Source organism: Cydia pomonella, chromosome 1, assembly GCF_033807575.1.
Source record: "Cydia pomonella isolate Wapato2018A chromosome 1, ilCydPomo1, whole genome shotgun sequence".
NCBI classification, from domain to species: domain Eukaryota; kingdom Metazoa; phylum Arthropoda; class Insecta; order Lepidoptera; family Tortricidae; genus Cydia; species Cydia pomonella.
Window position 1 is genome coordinate 9,693,068 of NC_084703.1, and position 23,907 is coordinate 9,716,974.

The window sequence follows — 23,907 nt, forward strand, 5'->3', positions numbered from 1 at the left end:
TATAGTGCAGAATTAACAATATTATTCAAGTTCAAGTGCCTTAGGGCTTATAAAACATGCGAGTCCGTTAAGTCGCGCACCGAGGTTCCGTACAAAATTTCAATTATCTCATGTAATAATAAACAACATAATTGTGAACAGAGCCATCTATCGGTGAATTGGCTAACTAATTTGTGCGACCTGTGTGTATGTTGTCCGTCCGTCTGTCTGTCACATTTGCGATTTGAAATTTAGAATATTTATGATCAACGCTAACCCAGATACATTGAAAGTATTATTATTTTATTTTATTTTTATTAATTATGGAAAATGCCCAATGTGAAGAGGCATAGTTTCAAAGTCTAGTGACTAGGTCAAGTGGGGTATCATTTGCAAGAGTTGCATTGTACATATGTATCTCCGAAGTTTACCGACGAAAAATTATGAGTTTTTTATACAATATTAACATTACCATAAATTTTACAGGAAAAATATAATCAGACCTCTACCTTGGTAACTTTTTTTATAGATAATTAACAAAAAACCTTTCCGAATATAGTTTGCAATTTAACCAACTTTAGGTGTGTTTATTACACCTGGAATTCCTACGCGATTACGTTAAATAAAAGATCCTCCTTTTTTCAAATAAAAAATCAATTTTTGAAATCGGTTCACATGATAGAGAATTATCCTCGAAAAACCAACATACGTGCATTAAATCGCGCAAATTAGTTGACACTTGCCGATAGATGCTGTACACAAATATGGTTAGTTTAGGTACTTCTCATCGAAAGTCTTTCGTCTTTATAGTTACACGAGATAATTCAAAATTTGTACGGAACCCTCGGTGCGCGAGTAAAACGAACTCGCACTTGACCGGTTTTTATTAATAAACGTTTTCATGATATGAAAACTTAGTACCTATATGACATTGCCGTTCTTATTTACCCGAAATCGTATAGGGTATACTTAAAGCAATGTTTTTCTCTAAAAGTCTAAAATTCCTGTTTGTTTTTGAGTTTTGTAAGTGTTTAAAATTATAATGAATATTTTTTTTATGCGAACTTTAATGTTGAAGATATTTTTTTATTGTGGAAGGTTTACTTTTTTTTAAATTCACTCTATTTTCTGAAGCCTGTTTGCTGAAGTGAAAACTGCGGGCGATTATTGCTTGTATACTTACCCTACATGATTTACATGCACATTGGTATGATATGTTGTAGCGTCGTTTTAATCGGCTTAGTATAGGAACCACCTACCTGCTTTCGCATTTATAATACATATCTGCTGTTCTCTCCCCCAAGTGTCCGTCCGTCTATGCAACTTCCACCTGTTTTAGGATTTCATTAGCTACTCCCTAAAATACGCGCACTTGATAATTTTTTTGGGAGAGAGCTAGGAGAAATTTCTATAGGCACAATTTTGAGTTCAGCATTGCCAAGCATCATCCGCCCACTTGCTCTTCTCAGTTTGTCTTAAATACCTTTGGATGTACTGATGTCGTACCCTCGTCGCACCACATCAGAAAAGATCTGCCGGACAATGCAACCGAAGAAGGAAAAGATAATTTGCATAAAATTCCCTGCTCTTGTTCTCTTGCTCCAGAAACCTGTCCCTACCTTACCTGACTCCTTGGATTTAATACCTGTCGTTAATAATGACGGCCCATTATCCATGAGGTCCTCTTTTGGTGGATAATAATGCAATGAGCTGGCACCATCGAAAACTACATGAATTGCTTCCACTCTAAGGCGTGGGTCAATGACCAAACGGTGAACGGTGTGGTTTTTAAGGTCATACAAAAATCGATGTCTTTACAATGATTCTTGTTTTCTTGGAATTGTGCTTGATTTCCTCAATTTCACAGCGCTCCAACTACAGGACTTGTGCATAGGCATAGGACGTGAGAATTTGAATAACAATAAAAGTATATATGGGACTTTCACTCTGTTCTCGATACATTTTATTACCACAAATGATCAAACGTGATCACGTTTCTAAAAACAGTTTATCTACTACTGATTCTAAAATAAGACATGCTATTTACATCATTACAAATGAAGATATGGCTTAAAATTTTGTTTGAAGTTATTTAAGTGGGGTGCTGATAGTTATTAATAACGACAGAAAAGTTCGTTTATCTTAAAAACCATAAAACTTTTACCAGACATATTTTACAGCGCATTTTCTGGACGAGCCTAAGGTCGGTGGTTAGAAGGATATCCATTAATTACTGAGCAACCTGTACCCCTAGTGTAAATAAATTCGATTTCGAAAAGTGACGTACGCGTTTGCGTTTAGTCTCATTTTGTATTGGATTTAGAAAGAGCGCGCCAAGCGGGACGTTTTGGAAACTCAAAATCCTATACAAAATTAGACTTAACGCAAACGCGTTCGTCACGTTATGATGTCCATTAAATTTACACTAAGGGTACTGTACATTTTTAAATTTTGTGTACTGTTACCAAAAATCATAGGTATAACTAGTATATGTCAGATCTAATGTGTTCAATTCAACTATAGAGGTGTAAATTGAGGCTAGAAGCGCTTTATAGGTACATATACCTATTAAGTCAGTGATGAATTGTAATAGCTATGCATTTATCACATGTTTTTTATTTGTATAACAGAAATTACCGCAAATAAATTTAACTACACCTACGGTTCCCAATATCGAGTTCAGTTGCATCAAGCGAAGATTGAAATACTTGAAGCCGTGTAATAGTTACTCAATCACCTGGCAGCGCGCCAGCAACTGATAATGTTAATTGTCGGAAAGAATACGTACCTAAAACATACCGAATGTCTTCTGAACCATAACAACCCGATGGCCGAGGTTCATTTCGGTCCGGAGATTGAAATTGTTTTAGGCACGCTGCCAAAATATCAAATAATTTAATTTTTAACAAAGTATACGCTCATGCTGAAGATGCTATTTATAACCCACGTCAGTTTAACACGCATCACTTAGAAATTAATGCAGTTTATTATAAAATCCAAATAAATAGCCGAAGTTGAGATGTAAATAAATAAAACTGGAAAAAATAAAACGTTTGAAACGTAAATACCTACACCATATCTTATAAGATGACAAATGATAAATTGCATGGTGCAGTAGGCACATTATAATATATGCTAATGAATCGCACTATAGTATAGGTATAGTATTTGTACGCGTACGGAAGTAATCACATGCCCGTGTAAATGAAACCCATAGTCCTTGGCAATGCTTCTTGAATTTAATTATAACTAGTTACGTATCTGTCAAAACCACTTGAAAGTTGGCAAGTGAGCGGCAAAGATCGCTAACAGAGCGGCAAAATTAGCTTATAACATTGAAAATGTTTGATGGCATGACGTTATATTATTTGGATAAATTAGCCTTAACCTCGTTAAAGAGATTATGCAAATTATTTGTATGCTTTTACCCAATTGAGGAACAATACTACAGGATATCTTATCATCTTATACCTTTAAACGAGCAATACTAGGTACTGTCGAGAGGATACGTCAACAAGGTCCACAAGGAAAAGGAAACGAAATGTTATCCCCATTCCAACAAAGTCTGCATATGCTAGAAGACAGTATATCGCTCTATCTGCAAAACTATATAACCTTATAGATAATGCCATTGACTTATATTCCTCTACAAATAAAGAATGTAAAAATAAAATATTAAACTGGCTTAAAACTAAGAACTACGCAGAAATAGAAGATTTATTAGTTAAAATCACGTAATATTTCGCCAATTCTTTCCAACTATCTTCTATGCTACAGTTTAATGCTAACACATACACCTCACGCATACGCGCACACACACACACACACACTCCCACACATACACCTCACGTATACACACGCGCGCGCACACACATACACACACACTCACACATACACACACACACACACATGTGGCTTCAATTAGTTATTTAGCTCCTTTCTATTTAATAAAATTCAAAGTTCCTGTTACCTTAAATGTAACTTAATTAATTTTTTTAGTTGAATTTTTGTTTCTCTTAACCATTGTTTTGTTATTGTTAATTAGCAAACCAGTAAGGAAGAGCGGTATCTCTTGACACAGGTATCTTGTATACTTAAAAAGAGACGCCAACCTGCATATTGTTAAGTTATGAAGTTAGGTACTGAATAAATTATTTTTATTTTTTATTTTATTTAAAAAACATATATATATATATATATATATATTTCTGTGATCTCGGAAACGGCTCTAAAGATTTCGCAGAAATTTGGTATATGGGGGTTTTTGGGGGTATACAATCTATCTAGATTAGGCTTATGTTTGGGAAAACGCGTGTTTTCGAGTTTTCATGCGTTTTTCTTTCGATGCAAAATATGGTCGCTAATTTCGTGTTGCCGGCCACTCTCCATCTGGTCCAGCGGGTTAAGACGCGGACTGCTAAACGAGTGTTACGGGTTCGAATCTCGCCCGGTGAATAATTTTTTATTTTTATTTTATATGTGCAAGTTTATATATAATTTTTAAATTTTTATTGTTTTAGACAAGTTAAATTTAGTAAAAAAATGTAGTTAAGATTATCACCTATACACCGCCATATTACAATAAATAGTTATAACCGAGCAAAGCTCGGTCGCCCAGGTACTATACCTTTAAACGAGCAATTCTTGTATATATATTTCTGTGATCTCGGAATCGGCTCTAACGATTTCGCTGAAATTTGGTATATGGGGGTTTTTGGGGGTATACAATCTATCTAGATTAGTCTTATGTTTAGGAAAACGTGTGTTTTCGAGTTTTCATGCGTTTTTCTTTCGACGCAGAATATGGTCGCTAATTTCGTGTTGCCGGCTGCTGTCCGTCTGGTCCAGCGGGTTAAGACGCGGACTGCTAAACGAGTGTTACGGGTTCGAATCTCGCCCGGTGACTATTTTTTTTTATATGTTCAAGTTTATATATAATTTTTTAATTTTTATTGTTTTAGACAAGTTTAATTTAGTAAAAAAATGACCTATGTAATAAGAGAAATTGACAATAGATAGCGTTATTCTGTGACAAGTGCTGGAAGGTTAAAATCGATTGTAAATAATAATAATTGTCAGTTCACATTTTACTTTTTAAGTTTATGTAGATTATCACCTATACACCACCATATTACAATAAATAGTTATAACCGAGGTCGCCCAGGTACTATGGTAATTATACGTGGAGCCGAAGCCAACACCACGAAGCCCTTTTGATACTTCAATGAAATGTAAGGGGTACACCGAGCAGATGCTGTCCTTGTCTGCGAGTTCTGCGACATGGGACAGCAGCGGCGGCAGCCTGGCAGCAGTTGCCAGGGTGTAAAGTCTATTAAGAGTTGTTGGAATCTAAAATGAACAAGGCTATTTGGTGAAAGCAATCGACTAAATACTGGGCTATGGAATCCCGAAAGCCTCCGTAATAAAATCATATTCAATTTTATTTCCAGCATACGGTGACTTGCCCCCACAAAAAGCGAGCGAGGAACATACCAAATAGTTCATATTGCTACTGTGCTAATGCTTATAAGCTTATAGGGTGGTTGACTGTTAAGTCAAATCAAAATTGTTTTTTTTTTCTCTTCGAACAGTCAAAACAATTAGCGTCAGATTTATCTTTTTTGTGTTTATCCAGCACAAAAAATATTGAGAAGAAAAAAAAGGGCATGCACGATGCCCGCGAGGAAACATATTTTTTTTCACCACGTATTCCTGAGGTCTATTCAAAGTGTTCCTTGTCACTTTGATATCTGTCAATAAGATAATTTTTGTAATGAGCATAAGCTTAGTTCTAAAGAAAAATTTCCCGCCGCCCGAATTATCATTTGGAAGTAAAGCAACTTAGTTCGACGTACATTACAGAAGGTCTTGTTTGTACTAGTGTAACTTGTGTTATGTTTTAACTTAGGGCTATCATTTTGATGTCATCTTTTAGCTGATATCCAGTACTATTTTTTAAGAATAAAAAAGTACAGGTCAACGACATCGTTTTCGGAAAAAAAGATAAAATGTAAAAAAAAAGTTAATTTTTGAAGACAATTTTTATCTTCGTTATTAATTCTCGAGTATTTGTGGAAAATTCTCTGTAACATTTATGCTTGAAATTTATTCCCTAATTCATAAGCTATCGAATGATTATTATTTTTTAAATGTGCGATAGGTAAATGGACAGATAATGGTACATTAACCAAGTGCAGTCGTGTTTGGCGCCATAAAACTTTAAAGGGCTGAATTTTTAAAATGGTTGAGAAAAATCATCGGTATGATCGGTTAACGGCTCCACTATACGTGCACAAACACATTGTATAGAATAGAATATAATATATAATATACAAATAGAAACTCTGTACAATACAATCAACAACCCTATTGGACTTACATCCTATTGTCCCTATTGTGCTTGTGTGTTTTGTTCTTGCTTATTCGTTGCTGTCTACTTTATTTTTTGTGACAATAAATGACTTTTTATTTTTTATTTTTTATTCCTCAATAAACAACAGGCAATAAATAAAAGATTGGACTTTTTTACGGAACAGTGATGAAGTGACGGCCGGCTCTTTTGAGATAAATATGATTATGCATGGGTTTTGTCCGGAAGGGTCCAGGCAGCCCGGCCTGGCCCGTGTCACGAACTTGTCCTATATTCCCGTGCACAATACTACCGATAAAACACAAAGACGTCTAAGTTAACGTCTGAGCACACTTACGTAGTAAATAGGCACAAATAATAAAATGTAATGTAGTATTTATAGCGCTAGTAATTTATAAGGTGAACTAAGAAATGAAGGTAAGAAATATATAGGATTTAGAGACAGAAAGGTGCGTAGTTATTTGCGCAACATCAGAGTAATACCTATGCCCAGGGATGCATATTAACGAGCATACAGGGCTAAGTGAAGATTTAAATTAATTATTACAGCAGGAAGTTCCTAAATAGGTCACTAGGTTGACGAAGGATGGGGCAGGATTATATCATAATAATGGCAGGAAATGTCCGCGTGCGTTTCATAGAACTCTATTATGTTTCACAATGTGAACAAAGTCATTGTTAAGAGCCGGGAATAGGTTTGTTGGAGAGTTTTGTAGCACTGTTTGATAATACGCCGTTAAGACATTAACAAGTGTGACTTTTGCTAATATTATTTATATTTTTGTAATTGGTTATCACTGTTAAATATATTGTTATTGAATTATACGTAAAACAATATTTCATTATTATCATGTCTTTAAATAATTAACAATGTAAGTCCGACTAAACGTGTTAATAGTAATAATGTATGACTGAGGAACGATTTATTGTTTCTTACGTCGATTTTATAGAATTTACTGCATTTGTATAAGCTACGGGTATGGTAGGTTTATGTTATAGCAAGGACCCAATTTTATTTTAAGCTTGCAGAGCAAAACTGGAACGTTCGATTACGAAAAACAATCAGACTTACGTAGATGTTATTGTGTAGAATTTGGTTACCATCTGAAGCTGAGCATCTTGCGGGCGGCAGGTTCCGGCGCGACGGGCTCGCGCGGCCTAGCTCGCGGCGGCGGTGGGCGCCGCAGTCGCGCCCGGCGCCCACCGCGAGGCCACGCCGCTCGCTTCCACGCAAATCGATACAAGCGTACCACATGCACGTTTTACTACCTCACCTAGACGTGTTATAGCAGTTTAAAAAGTTTTATCGCGCGGTTTTTTGATACTTCATTCTATTTCATCGTAGTTCCTTTTTTTCGACAGCTTAACGCGCTTTTGACAGGTCCATGCCGCAACGTAAACAATACCAATATAAATCGTACGACTTAACAGCTGACTCTGGGAACAGCTGACTGTTGTTATGTGGACATAACGGGCCTGTTATAACGATTTATAGCGATAAGTATTTCAAGACGAGATGATCTGTGCACGTTAATGTTGAATATAAAATTGAAGTTTGTAAAGGAATAAGAAAATTATTTTTTTAATGTCGATCTCTTACATCATATCAATGGCGCGCGTGATCGATTGGTGTGTCAGCCTGTTTAATAGACCGTTTGAGACATGCCTCTGATTTTGAGTTTATTAACGTAAACGAAGGCCGCGGTTTGCGTGAACGCGGACACGGGAATTGGCAGCGGCGCACGCGTCGCGGCGACGGCGCGTCATGCCCTGACTCGGAGTCGGGAGCGCGTGCTCCGCCAGTGCAGCCTTGTCCGTCAGAGGATATGTCCCTGTTATGGACTACCAATGCATCGTCGTGTATACGGTCATCAACATCGCTCCGCCGCGGTTCGACCAAAATGCGGAATTTTCCGATGGCTGTATCACGTGGCTTAAAAACAAAATCAAAAGGTCAGTGGCGCTATTACTAGCCAAAACATTTTCAGTTTCTAAATTTACATCACAGGTACTTGTGAGTAATTGAATGGGTATAGAATATTCATTATTAATTTTAAAAAAATATAGTAAATCCAGATACCTTTTAGTTATACTCGTAATTTATAATTTTATAATTTATATTTTTTTTTTAGTTCATTGTCATTTTGTAAATCTTGCAGATTGTTTACTTGCTTGACGCTGATTAGCCAGCCTGTTTTGTTTAGCAAATTAGTATATCTACTTAGTTATGAAATGACAATTTTGAAAACGTTATTTTTAATTAAACTACATAAAAGTAGTTCAAACAAGTTAGCTCTTAATTGTAGTCATACAAGGGTAAGTCTATGTCAAGTTAATATGCACTGTTTGAAATCTAAAATAAGAAAACTACGAAATGACAACCAACGATAAGATGATACCCGTATGTTTTCAGAACGGTAGCAGTTTATCTCCAGTCTTTGAAGCTAACTCCCAACAATGGCATAATTCACGGCAATCTTGCTTGCTCGTACTACAAACAAGGCTTAATAGATCTCGCAATAGACACATATAAGCGCGCCATAGAAATTCAGCCTAATTTTCCAGATGCCTACTGTAATCTAGCTAATGCTCTCAAAGAGAAAGGGCACGTCTCCGAGGCAGAAGAGTGCTATAACGTGGCTTTACGTTTATGTCCCTCTCATGTTGACACTCTAAACAATCTCGGCAATGTTAAGAGGGAGCAAGGAAGAATTGAAGAGGCAACTAATTTATACTTAAGAGCTTTAGAAGTGTTTCCAAATTTTGCGGCCACTCATAGCAATTTGGCGTCCCTCTTACAGCAACAAGGTTCGTTAAAGTGTTTATTTTTGGTTTTAAATATATTTGCGATAACCCAGGATATTGTGTCTTGCTTTTTCTATTATGAGCAACAAGCTGTATTTTGTACAGTAGCGGAAAATAAACCATCATATTGCTAATTATTGCAGATATTCATTTAAAATTCATTTCGACTTTGTATCACACAAATAATTAGTGTAACATTATCACCACACGGATGTCCATTGTTCACGATAGAAAAGAATAAAAACATGAAAAAAAACAATACGTTTGCCGCTACTGTATAACTAAATTCTTATATATAGCCTGTTTATATTAAATGCAAACAAGTTAAATGCTGTTCATGTACATTTGTTCTATGGTAACTATTAAAAATAACTACATATGGGCATATATATATGTGATAGGATTTTAAATATATTATTTTGACGCACTGAAATATTGAAGCTACTTAATCTTTTCGTGCAATTATACTATAAAATAAAACCTAATATACTTAATCTTATAATGTGTCGTACGCTGACATAAACAAAACAAACTGCAGTAAGTCAAGGAGAGATTTTATCTGCGAATAACAATATTTCTTATAACAACTACTTATCTATTTACCATTAATTGTGCCAAATATATGACTAATTATAAGTATTACTTACAGGGAAGTTGAAAGAGGCATTAACGCATTATAAACAAGCTATAAATATACAACCAAAGTTTGCAGATGCTTATAGTAACATGGGTAACACATTAAGAGAAATGCAAGATATAAATGGCGCCCTTGCTTGTTTCAGAAAAGCTATCGATATCAATCCTAATTTTGCTGACGCACATTGCAACTTGGCAAGCATTTATAAAGATTTGGGTATTATTAATAATGCAATAGAATCATACGAAAATGCATTGAAACTTAAACCGAACTTTCCTGACGCCTATTGTAATTTAGCTCATTGTTTGCAAATCATTTGCAATTGGGATGGGTATAACGAGAGAATGCAGAACATTTTAGCGATAGTTGAAGATCAATTAAGTAATGAAAAACTACTTTCTGTGCACCCACATCATTCCATTTTATATCCTTTGTCGAACGAAACCCGGAAAGAAATTGCCGCGCGACATGCTACCTTGTACGTTGACAAAGTAAACATGTTGACAAAAATAAAATTCAAATTCCCAAGAATATTGCATGGGAGGTTGAGAATTGGTTATGTCAGTAGTGATTTTGGTAATCACCCCACGTCACATCTCATGCAATCGATACCAGGACTACACGACTCCACACGAGTCGAAATATTTTGTTATGCTTTAAATCCAGATGATGGAACCACATTCCGTAGTAAGATTAAGGAAGAATCGGAACATTTTGTAGATTTATCTTCTGTCACATGTAATGTTATAGCGGCTAAGAAAATATATAGTGATGGGATTCATATATTGGTCAACATGAACGGATATACAAAGGGAGCGAGAAATGAAATATTCGCTTTGAGACCAGCACCTGTTCAAGTGATGTGGCTCGGGTACCCCGGTACCAGTGGAGCGGATTATATGGATTACATAATTACTGATGAAACAGCATCCCCAAAATCATCAGCCGGATATTTTAGTGAAAAATTAGCTTTTATGCCAGAAACTTATTTTATCGGTGACCATATGCAAATGTTTCCTCATTTAAAAAATCAATTCAAAGTAAAGGGTGATGATGAAAGATTTGAAGGTAACGTTGCAATAATCAATTCTCCCGAAAACTTAATTGAACCACTTCTAGTAAAGGAAGAGAACGAAGTTATACAGTTTGAGAAATATACACCCATTCAAGTGCTTACGAGAGAAATATACATTCCAAATAAGGTTATTGAAGTTTTAAATACTTCTCATCAATCGCAGGTGTGTACTATTTATATTGTGGGATATTTTCATAATAATAAATTGGTCGCAAGACATTTTCCATTCCATCAACTGATTATAAAGACTACTCGATGAAATTTTTTAAATCATTGTGTTTTGTCAAGCAGCACTTTTTTTAATAATCTGTAATTTCAAACTACATTATAAAAAATATCTTTAAAAAAAAATCGACTTCAAAAAGAATAACATTAAATGTCAACCCGTTTTACATATATCCGCAGGCAACAGATACTTTTGAAGTCGGTGCGAAGCCAAATTTTAAAAGTGTCAACATGACGTAAACCCGAATGACAACCCTGGTGTAATAGAATATAAGCAGTTCCACTTCATCAAATGGCACTGTTTTGGATGCAAATGCTTGGTTTGTTGATGAAAATACTAAAATCGCTATATTTATGTCTATAAAGTTTGATGACTTTCCTGGATTCCTCATAGATGCCATCATCAGACCTAGGTTTTGATAAAAACGGGACCAACTAGGGACAACATTTAAATAAAAACAACTCGGTTCAGAAATAACGAAGTTCTGAACATACGAAAAAATCGGTTAAAAGTATAAAAACAATATACGTTACATGTAGTTGTCCGTGACTTCTAGCATTATCATAGAGAAAAAGTAAGCTTAAGTATTCCTCTATGGCATTATAAATTCCACCGTACCTCTATTTTTTAGTCCATAGACTTCTGACAGTCTTTGCCAAGTTATCCTGATAAAATATTGTTTTACTTTATATTGTATGTTCTAAATTATACCCATAGAAATATGATAGTATAGAACGAATGTCAAACTTCGAAAGTGTGACCAATAATGAAATGCAAGTGTGTGCGTAAATTGTCTATGTGCGAACAAAAATAGTGATGTCATGTTACAACATATTAATAATCTATCGATGTTTAACTGCTTTATCGACTACTTTTTCAAATGTGTTTGAAAAAGTTGAAGTTGTTTGAAAATGTGTTCGCAAAGAGTTGACTTACCAAAGACAATTTGAATTTCGCGCCTTTTCCTACTGACAAGTTGGGTTGGGTGTGTATACGCTGTGTACAAGTATACGTTGTGTACAAGTATACGCTGTCTTGTGTTTCCTTGTGTTGGCGGCAAAGCCGCGGAAAAGTGGTTAAAATGTAATTACTGTGTTGGAAAGTGAAGTTTAAAATCGCTAAACATGTGCACCTTCAAAAAAGGTATTATAACAATCGTTATTATTTTAATTCGGTTATAAAGGTAATATCTTAATGATATCTTGTTAACAACAAATTCCATACCTACTAATATACCGACAAGTTATCGATACAGTCATATGAACATTTTGTCAAGCCCTAGCGTAAAGTAACAGTAATTATTGACTAATATGATGAAATATTAACACACAATTGAAGGAAAACTTATAATGAACTGTATAAATTGTTTTTTTTTTTTTACACTTTTTATGCTGTTCATTTGATAAAATATCGATGCGAAAATTTCGCTAGGAATATCATAATTACCTGTGAAATGAGTATTTTCCTGGGTTTTTTGGCCCTGAAACACTACAACACGGCACACAACATGACACCATCTTCACTAAATTACTTAATACATATTTTTCTTTTTGTTTCTCTTATATTTTTCACTCAAAAAATACGGCAATATGATCTTGGCCGCCTCGGCCGACTTCGAACTCAAAAAATTGTTACGTTTTCTCATATGTACTTGTAGTCCGCCTCTTTCGCACTCATGGCTTGTTCATATACGTGATGGCTTCCCTTTCGCACACTTAATCTGTCTGTCAAGCAAAGCGTTTGACATGTCACTGATTAATACTTACAATAAAGACAAACTTTTGACAAAAGCTAACATTTTTCTAATTAACTTCAGATTGAGGTAGTTTGGAGGTGTATTTGGTGTATTTAGTTTTTTGACAGAAAAATGACTCCTATATAAAAACAACTCTTAGTCCTTGGAGTAGTAAGTCTTCCTGACTACCTCAAATAGCAAAGAGTTACACCACAAAATGTTTAGGTAAGATGATATTCTAATAAGCGTAAAATACATTGTGAAAATATAAATACAATTGTAGCATAGTAGCAAGAAGTGAGTGAAGATTATTATAAAACGCTAGAAAACAAAATTAAAGGTATGATGGAGTATATTCGGCGAAAGCACTCACACACGTCCATTGTAACATGATTATATTTTTATAATATTATACTTAGTATTATATCTGCAGATTATTAAAAAATAAAAGTACTGCTAGAAAATGAGCATTTGGTAATAATACACCAAATCACGCATGATCAGATTTTATCGTACAGTCTTTAAGGGGCCCATTGTTTACAGTCCGTCGGACGGTATCGGCCTGTCAGACAGAACAAAAAGTTGACAGTTCCGAACAACTGACAGGCCGATACCGTCCGGCGAACTGTTAACCAGTGGGCCTCTTAAGTATTTCAATTGGGTGCTACCATAGTGTGGGTCTCACGAAGGGCAGCATCCGCTAAGAGTACCCCTCACATTTCATGCAAATTTCGATAATGATTAACTTGTTGGCTTGAAATGTCTGTAATACCACTGTTCCGTGAACGGGGCAAGACATAAATTGGTTAAAACATATTTTGATAATCTGTCCATATTTTTACGGCATATATATATATATTTACTGCAGTATAACACGACACAATATTTGTAGATTTTTTTTAATGGTCTAGCGCCGCAAAAATATACTACTAGAGGAGACATCAACATCTCATTTTCTAGATGCATGGAATTTTCATGCCTACTACTAGATTTGTTAAAATTTTATTTTATGTTATGTGTGATTATGTCTCGGTTACTTTGTTGATATGAAAAAATGGTATTTTTAATTAATTTATTGAAATTAAGTTTTTTTTTTAGGTATTTATCAACGATATGACAATATACAGTGGAGTTTCAATAAATAATAGCAACAGAAAAGTTGCTTCTGGTGAAGAGATATTACAAAATGTCATATTTACATCGAGGATGCAGTACAGTCTTCCAAAAGATGCAGTTGTGTATTGTAACTTTAATCAATTATACAAGGTCGATCCAGGTGTTATGAGCATGTGGGTACAAATATTAAAGAAAGTACCAAGAAGTGTTCTTTGGCTTTTAAGTTTTCCTGCTGCTGGGGAACCAAATATACGAAAAGCTGCAGAGCATTTAGGTAAAAAATAATATTACACTGATTTAAACTTTCACGATTTTTTACACATTATTAACTAACACAAGCGGGTCTTAATCGCGTATTAAGTTTTAAATTTACCTCCGACCTCCGACGTCTCAAGAACGGCGTTGTCCCCGTGGTCTCGGAGAAGACCCTTCGAATAATACTTCGTGGAACTTATTGATACGTGATTAAGTCCCGCTTGTGTTAGTTAAAAATACGATCACAATGACATACACTAAAGAAAGCGAAAATGATAGCAATCTGCTTGACAAAAAAGTATCTCACTTTCACATTTTAACAATAAGATACAAATTATAAATACTATATTACGTTTGCAGGATTAGAGCCAGGCCGAATTATATTTACTAAAATCTCATGTAAAGAGGAGCACGTGCGCCGCGGGCAGTTGGCCGATATTTGTTTGGACACTCCTCTGTGCAACGGGCACACCACAGCAATGGACGTGCTGTGGGCTGGCACTCCGCTAGTCACTATGCCCGGAGATACCCTAGCATCAAGGTAAGCACCTCGTGCCCTTGGCCTGTATAAAATCGGTCCCAGACCCTGATCAATGGTATCTGCGTGCAGTGTTACATTGTTTAGGAAGACAGGAAGATCTCTATAGACAATATAGACATAGTAGTAGTGGCCTTGTAGTGTTCTTGTTAATGAAAATCTGTAAAGAAGGAGGAAAGCCTCAATTCAGACCATCATCGCGGGGCTTCATATATTTATTCTATGAAGGATTATTTTTTTAAAGCTCAAAACATTATTCCAGTGTTTAATATGGTACGTACTTAAGGTTATTATTATTTGGATTGTTATTGGTTTAAACTGTTATTTTTGTTAAAACTGTTTATTCAATAACTTTTTCCCTATCGTTTGTTTAATCGATTTCATTTTTATCGGTCTTGCAGAGTGGCTGCTTCGCAATTAAAAACATTAAACTGCCCAGAACTGATCGCAAATAGCAAGATGGATTACGTTAATATTGCAGTGAAATTGGGATTAGATTACAAATAGTAAGTATATTTATTCAAATAAAAATTTGTTTAATATAATGCTGATTCTGTTTGACTTAAGAATGTTTGTCTCACGATAATCTATTGTTCGGGTCCTAATGAAAGGTAAAAGCTTCGTTGAGGTAAACAAAACGATTAGGATCGGACTGGATATTATGGGGTTAGGTTAGGAGGCTTCGAAAGACCGACGACGGACGGTCTGGCCTAGTGGGTAGTCCTACACGATTTTCGTTCATAGTTTTAAAACGAATAGGTACGGGACCTAATCGCGTAAACTTACGTTTATTATAAGGCCTGACGATTCGAACGTGACATTAAGTTCGTGATAACAGGCAGACTGGCGAGGAATTGTATCAACATCTTGCTGCGTGGGTTTTGCGAACTACCCGCACTTGGTCTTGATTATTCACTTGTACGCTAGGGTTGTCACTTTGCCTACACAAAACACTCACGACATCCGATGGTATATGTTGGAAAGTTCAGTTCGCCCTCAACCATGTAAAGACTTCTATTACGGTAAAGGTCACCAAGGAAAGTTTTTAGCAGACATAATTTGTATCAAAATGGGTCCAATTTGATTTCAGAAGACCTTTATAGGTCCTCAGATACAGCTGCTAAAAGTTGCTTGATTTTTTTCATATCAGTAGTATACTACCAAACACCAAAAAAAGTTCGGACTTGGTTATCAGAACCGACATTTAGTATTTTGTTAGGCATGGTACTAGGCCTCTAAAACAGTAAATAATCATTCATGAAAGAGACAACTTCCAAAGTCAAAAGGTTAACTCCCTTCGGTCGTGTTTTAATTTATCGTCACTCGTTGCGAATTAACTACTTTTCGCACTTTTATCGTAATGTTCTTCTTGCGTTTAATCATGTTTTTCTCTCTCATTTCAGCCGTCGATACGTCCGCGCGAAAGTCTCCGAGGCTCGCTTCAGCAGTACTTTATTCGACTGTAAACATTACGCGCGCGGCTTGGAGTCTTTATATGATAAAATGTGGAAGCAATATCAGAATGGCGAGGAACCAATGCATATGAAAACGTTTACGTAATTCATTTTTGAAATGTTTCGAACTTTCGGGAAAACGGTAATTCAATATATTTCAAAAACTGGACAGTAAATATTGCCCCTGCTTAGTATATAACTTCCTTCTTAATAACAAAAAGGTATTTAAGAGGTCATTTAAGTGTTCAGTAATTTTCTAGACTGTCATGTGATCTTAAAATTTAAATCGGTATGTTTATGTAAGAAAGACATATTTGTCTACACTTTTTCCAGATTCCAATTGTTAATAAATGGGTACTTACAATACGTTTTACCGCTAAATATTTATGTAAATAATTCATGTAATATGTGTTTTTTTCCGTTTTGACCTTCAAAATGGATGTTTATATAATGTTTAATTCACTGATGTCTTGGTACACGAATGTAGCCTTAATATTTTCCGATCTGTTTCGAGGATCCTAATGATAAGCTGTCCGCGGTGGATAAATACGGAGTACCAAATTCTACATCAAAACATGCATATTCCTTAGCATACCATCGACGTACGTAATGTCCGTCTGTCTGTCCGTAGATATGTATGTGTTATATACAATAGTAAGTTTAATTGGAATGCATTTCGTTTCTTACATGGTTTTATAAATTTATTAATAAATAAAACTTAGAGGTGATGTGTTGGGCCTTCGAAAAAAATTGTACAAACTAATCAACAAAAATGTGTAGAAGCTAACGGAAGATAATTAAAATCAACGTGTCAACCGTATCCTATTTTTCATATGCTTTCATCTTACATACTATGCTAAAATACTTTAAACGATGATGGGTTTCATTGCATGGATAATATTTTGTAAGATTTTTTGATGGAACACGTTCAACAACACGAAATTAATGTAGAAATGTGAAATCCGCAATATTTTGTAGCATTTTTAAAACGTATAATTTTACCTTATTTTTTGATTGCCCTAATGGCCCTATATTAAATACAATTACTAGACTCCCTATGCTATAACGAGAAAAAAAACGAAGAACAACTATATAATTTAAAGCTTTTTTAAGTCGAAAATGACGAGCGACTTATTTATCATGATTCTTTTGCTTTCATTTTGGCGCAACCGTGTGAGATGACGTCACAGCAGGCGCGCTTTTCGTATGTGAAGCATTTTCACTCGCATAAGCGCGCACTACATTTACTTTTGCAATTCGGAAGTTTCTGGAATACAATAGATAGGTGTCGGGGTTATTAGAAATATTAGACTGTCACGGGAACTAGGATCCATTGCCATCTTTAAAAAAAAATCATGCATGAAGCTAATTGTTTTGAACTAGTAGTACCTACCCAATGGGGCAGAGTGGGGTACAGTGGATCATGGGCCAACGTGGGTGTGGGTCTTTTAAAATAACTTACTAGTATTTCTTGTCCACAAGTAATCGCTCACGACGTTGCCGCATTTACACTCGTACGTGTGCCAAATAAGTTATCATATCAGTTTCAGAACAAAATTCGAAGTGATGAGCAGTGGCTGCCGTATTTTACATGATGTTTAACAAGTCGTTAGTCGAATTAAAATCAAATAAGAATAATAAAATCATAAAAAGACACCTAACTACAGTTAGTAAGCTGATGTGACCGTTATGCCGCTTCCCCAACATATTTTGTACTTGTTTGTTTTTGCTTTCAATGAAGGTACGGGTGCCAATGATATGATATGATGATATGATATGATATGATATGATATATTCTTGGGTGTGGTCCGACAAGCACCTGGCCGTTTTAATGTTAGGGTTTAACAACAATATTCTATGTAAGCCAGTAGGGCTAAGATGGTCGGCTCTTTATCATTTGTCACCATACCTGTCACGTTCTAACAAGTATGTAAGCGCGAAAGTGACGGGCATAGTGACAGGTGATAACAATGGAACCATACTGCCACCGCTGTATATTTGTACGATATATTTTATTTACAATTGTGGATACGATGTATGTTGCGAATTTCGTTCAATGTCTTTTTTTATTATTATTGAGAATCAAACAGTCTTAAAATAAACATATGAGCAACGTAGCTAATAGCTACAAATTGATTTCTTATAAACTTATAGTTTCCTAATTTTAAAATTTCGCTGTACAATAGGGTTGTTTCCAATTTTTTGAAACGCTTGTAAATATTACGTTCTGTATTAACTATAAGTTGCCCTAAAATTCAACTTTTATACTAAAAACGGCTTTAAATATGTTAAATTAACAAAATATATTTTGACAGATGCTTTCGCGCCCAAAACTCTTTGAAAATTGTGTGACGTCATAGTTTACGGTTTGACACATAACTACATACACATGTAGAAGATACGAACTGTCAACTGACATTTGTTATTTGTTGTTTATCGCCTAACTGTCAACAGTGTCAATCCGAGAGTTGTGACGTCATCAGAATCTTCAATGATTTTTCGAGTTTGGTCACGTGACGTGTGCCAAAAGATATTTTAAATTCAATATTTACAAAAATATGGTCGTTACAGGTCCCCTAAAAGTAATTTAACATGTTCTTATAATCCAAAAGAATTTATTTGGGATACAATTCTGCCCTTAGATTTGTAGATGGAAACAACCCCTATTGAAAAAATAATAGCAGTGTAAACTTATAGTGTACATAACAAAAGCATAAATGTATATTTAAAAAAAATATAGAGAACTGAGAAAAGACTCTAATTACAGGTACCTACTATCAGGTTGCTACAACTTTTAACCGCTATTTTAGAAAAAAAAATACGGTTATTTTAAAGAGGCCTAATGAATTGCAAAACAAATCTGCGTCCATACATTTTTCATTGTACTGCTTACATGCGCGTCCAATATCTGAATGACCTTTCAATTATGATTCTACGTAAGCATTATCAGGTAAAAACTTAAGTTTTAACTGATAATCTCTATTGTATGTGTGTGTAAAAAGTAATAATAGTAATTATTATGGTAATTTTCAATTAAATTAAATTTAATTCTTTATTTCGAATCTAGGGAGGGCCATATAGTGTTACTTTTATCATTCATTTTTATCGTACATTTTAATGGACAGGATTAATAAAATATCCTTGATAAGTATAGAATGAATTTTCAAAATCGTGTCATATAAATATAGTACTTGTGGAAAGCGTGTACAAATATTGTACTGAAAGAATGGATTTACTAAGGTATGTTTTACCTATAGCTCACATTTAAATCTAGGGCTCCGTCCAAAAAACCCATTTGAAATAGAGATTATTATATAGATATTGTGAATTAAATCACCCGTTAATGAATGTTAATCAATGTTAAATATTTCATCTTCTGTCGCTTTTTTAAAGTAATGAATATTTATATTGGTCTAGTGTGTATTATTTCAATACCTGCATATAGTGATGGGTCGATACCAGATTACTCAAAGTGGGAATATTCCCGGTAACGCTACCAGTAATATTACCCCTGATCGGTAACATTGAGAAACTTTGAAAAAATTATAAGAATTGTATACGTTTTTTCGTGTTAAATACTTAAATAGATATTAATGCTATTATTTACAGTCATAAAACAGTTAAGGATGCTCTGATAGAGTAAATTCCCAGTGTTACCGGTAATATTCCCAATATTACCAGGTATTTTTCCAAAGTTACTGGGAACAATATTATTCAGAAATAATGATTAAAATAATGCTTAACTGTTTATTTTTTATTCTTTATTCTTATTCTTCTTTAATGATCAGAGTTTTCTAAAAAAATATCAATTAAATTGCTAAAAATAGAATAAACTTTGTACATTTTTAGTAGTGTAAGGTACATATTTAGTTGTGTAAGGTACATATTTAGTAGAGTGAGGTACATATTTAGTTGTGTAAGGTACATATTTAGTAGTGTCCGACTGAAACATGTATTTTGCCGAAACCGAATGTTCGGGTTTGGTTCTAGGTTATGACAATACAAATCAAGGCACGCGTCGTCGTGAATGTGAAGATCTTCTCAAATAGTTTCCATCAACTCTCATGCGCATGGCATTCCTGTATATGCATTAACATGCAGGTGTAACAAAAATAGTGGGGATCCGTTCGCATATTCGGCATCGTGTTCTGATTAGGAAAAAGTAGAAATTTGACGCAATTTTTTTGACGCGAAAAAAATATTTTTGTTCTATGGGGCAATTCGCCCAAGTCGGTCGCCGGCCTGGGACGCAGACACTGCAAACGCACATCGTTGATCGCATGCGTCTATCACTGCGATTTCCGGGCAAAACAACCGAGCGCTTATTAGAGTGCTATTACATACATTGGTAAAATAAAAACTCATCTATAATGAAATTAATACGTCGAGAACGGCTCAGCAAAAACTTATTTGTAATAAAATTTAAGCTAAGTTATAATCGAGTTTAAAGCTTATTAATACTACGTTTTACCATGCCTCCCATACGACTTAGTATATATTAAATAAGGAAACTGATGTGTGGAGTGAGCACTAGAAGCTTACCTATTTCTCTTTGCAAACCGGCAAACCGGCATTTTGAACTTTTCGTCATCACGTTGCTAACCGAACTGAGATTATTGCCCCGATTCGAAGAATGCAATACGGTAACGATAAGTTCTGGTTTAGATAAATTCTCATTTAGATATCGTTTATATGTCGTATAATTGACAGAATTAGCTCTATTCGGGCAACCAATGTCACTTTGACGTTAGAAATATCGTAGATAGATCTTATTGGGAATCGAAATAAACGTCAATTTTGACATATCGTTTAGCTATCGATCTTTTAAAGATCTTAAACGTGTCAATAGACTGTTAATCCACTGCCGCGAGAAGATGTAATTATGTACATTCGGAGTGGGCTGGAGGATGTTCGGTCCGTATAAAACTACAATACTTATTCTGTGGTTTAGGAGTCCCTTAAGATGGAATTACTGTTCCATTATTAGAGGTGACTAACGCCATGGGATTTTTCACAGTAGCGTGTCGCAACGCAAACTAAATTCGTCTCTCGTTTCGAAATGCGTTGAAAGATGTAATGCCTGCCTAAATCAATGCTGAACTACTTGCCCTTAGACTCGGGTTCGGACGGTATTTACAGGAAGATGAATAACGTGCGTATGTACATACCTATTTCCGTTCGGAAGATTAAAATACATAATGCTTAGAAATATATTTATCTCAAACATGCAATGAATTATAAAATATTGTCGGTTTGCTCCTTATCGCAGTAGTCCGACAAGAAATTGTAGAAATTTATTGAGGGCGCCACTGAGTTTTAACAGGAAACATATGATGCAAACATACATACATCCATTTTCTGCAAGTACAAGTATATAAAGACGCGTGCGTGCAGTACCTATGCTGTTTGACAGTTGACGTTTGGCGTTGACATAATGTATTTAGCAGTGTTGACCGAAACGTTAATGCAATTGACCATTAACCATTTCAAATTGAACCATAAACTGTGACCGTCCGTTGCGATAAAGACAACTGTAGCTAAGGCGAAAAATCTTGCGTAAAAGTCGCAGAAATATGTCAAATTTGAATTATTAATAATTTGATATTTTAAGCAATAATTTTCAACATAGCCCAGAGGCTACTAGGATGTGTCACTTGTTTCACAAGAAGGTAAGACTGACAAGTTCGAAAAAAAAAATGTTAAGTATTTTTGTAAAAATATGTCGATGGTTGGAAACACCCAAACAAAAGTTACGGTAAGGCTTAAAAATTATAGTATAATAATAATTTTTTATCTCAATAAATTCATGCCCGCAACACCACAAGCTTAGCTCTCACGCCGCTATTTACGTCATTCGACATGACTAATGCCGGCCTCTTACTCGTCTTAACGATGGCGCACCGCGTGCCCGTGTCAGCAGTGGCGAGCGAGTCACCGCAATTAGCAATAGGTAACCCAGTCGTACTATTCCAGCCTTTAAAGGGTATCCACCCTTTAAAGCCTGTCCTTTAATTTTATCTGCCGCTTCCTTTGAACTGTATGCAGACAAGAAATGTATAAAACATCGCACAAATATTGATAACCTAATAAATAAGGGTTCCTTTTGTACCTTTTTGGTTCGGAACCCTAAAAAGGGGAGCAAGTAGAATACATATAATGAATTAATGATAAGGGGGAATATTCATTCGGGTTGCCTGAGAGCATGCCAATGAAATAGATTATAAAAAAAATATTTTGAGTGTCAAACGCGGCGATTACTTAGGCCCGATTTACACATTGAGTAGTGTTAAGTTGTTAGAGTAAGACCAAGACAAGTTGGCAGCGATTTTGACAGCCCCGGAAGTGCCAATGTTATTTTAAACGTCAAACTTCAATGAAATTATGACGTTTACTTAACACTTGCACAGGCTGGGCTATCAAAATCACTGCCAACTTATCTTGGTGTAACCTTGCGTTTAAATACCGAAAGTATGAACTCGTACTTAACATTAATCAATGTATAAATCGAGCCTTAACAAAAAGCGGCAAAGTGCGAGTCGGACTCGCCCATGAAGGGTTCCGTACCATTTATGACCTATTAAAAAAAAATGATGTCAGTGTACGTCCGAAATTGGCCTGTAAGCTGTAACTGAGATACTTCATCGTACGCGTCGGTTTGTTTGGTTTGCCAAGCTTTTCGTTTTTTTTTCCCCTCGAAGTCCTTGAATCGCAATAGAAGGAGTTTCACAGTCTTAATTTTAGCGAGGCGATCCAAATTAAAAGGCTCTAGGATACTTATATTTAGACATTGAATCTGAGAAAGCGCAACGTTTAAACAACCTACAGCAAGATACCCCAGGTCGACCACTACTCTAAGCAATGTAAAGGTAACGTTCGGATTCCCGACCGCAGCTGCACTACTGACGCAGTATCTGTAACGCGACATTACTGTCAAGTGCATTACTGCCGCTGACTGAATAATGTAAGTTCTTTAGGACGCCAAGTTCTTATGAGTGCCGTTATCAAATCTGACCATTACAACCCAAAGGCGAAGAACGGGTAGAGCATGATTAGAAAGATACATCAAACAGTCCAAACGGACCTATTTTCAGTAAATGACCTCAAAATGGCATCATTGCGCGGTCTCAACATGCAACAAAAATAACGAAACAAAAACGTACAAAAACTCTGAGCATTTTAACTTTAATGCTATGTTGGTGCTCTAAATACCGCACAGCAAAGTAGCAAACTGTTCAACTGATTTGGGTTTATACAAATATGCGGCCCCTGCCTGGTAATCTACCTGCTGGTAACTAACAGCAAAGAGAATTTGAAATAGAGGTGTATTGTCAAAGCAAACTTTGTGGCCACGTAAATTTACTGCCTTATCTTTCGACACGTGATTAAAACTTTGAAAAAAACGCCATTTGACTTTGATCCTTATTATTTCACTAATATGTGTTCAATTTGTTAAATGTCAAAAACCGGCGCCATCTTACCGGGCACAACCTAAAGGTTATGGCGACATCGCTTGAAACGCTATACCTTTGCTTTGGCCTTTGATCTATTAGATGGCGCCACTTTATCATCGCCGACTGTTAGTGATCTATATACACCAAAATTATCTACAATAATGCCACGTGCCGTACCGTAATTTTCTGCCGCGACAGCCATCTTGAAACAGCTCTGGCAGGAGTTGGGGAAAAATGCTATAAAAACTGTTTCCCTATTTTAGCTA

At 35.5% G+C, this 23,907-nt stretch overlaps 1 protein-coding gene across 1 annotated transcript; it reads left to right on the top strand.

Annotated features, from left to right (window-relative positions):
- Positions 1-7,558: 7,558 nt before the first annotated feature.
- On the top strand, positions 7,559-19,603 carry LOC133532168 (UDP-N-acetylglucosamine--peptide N-acetylglucosaminyltransferase 110 kDa subunit-like). The gene is made up of 7 exons (XM_061870751.1): positions 7,559-8,302; positions 8,763-9,157; positions 9,804-11,029; positions 13,926-14,217; positions 14,559-14,739; positions 15,138-15,242; positions 16,140-19,603. The coding sequence occupies exons 1-7, from the start codon at positions 8,187-8,189 to the stop codon at positions 16,294-16,296; spliced, it is 2,472 nt and encodes an 823-aa protein (XP_061726735.1). The 5' UTR covers positions 7,559-8,186; the 3' UTR covers positions 16,297-19,603.
- Positions 19,604-23,907: the final 4,304 nt, after the last annotated feature.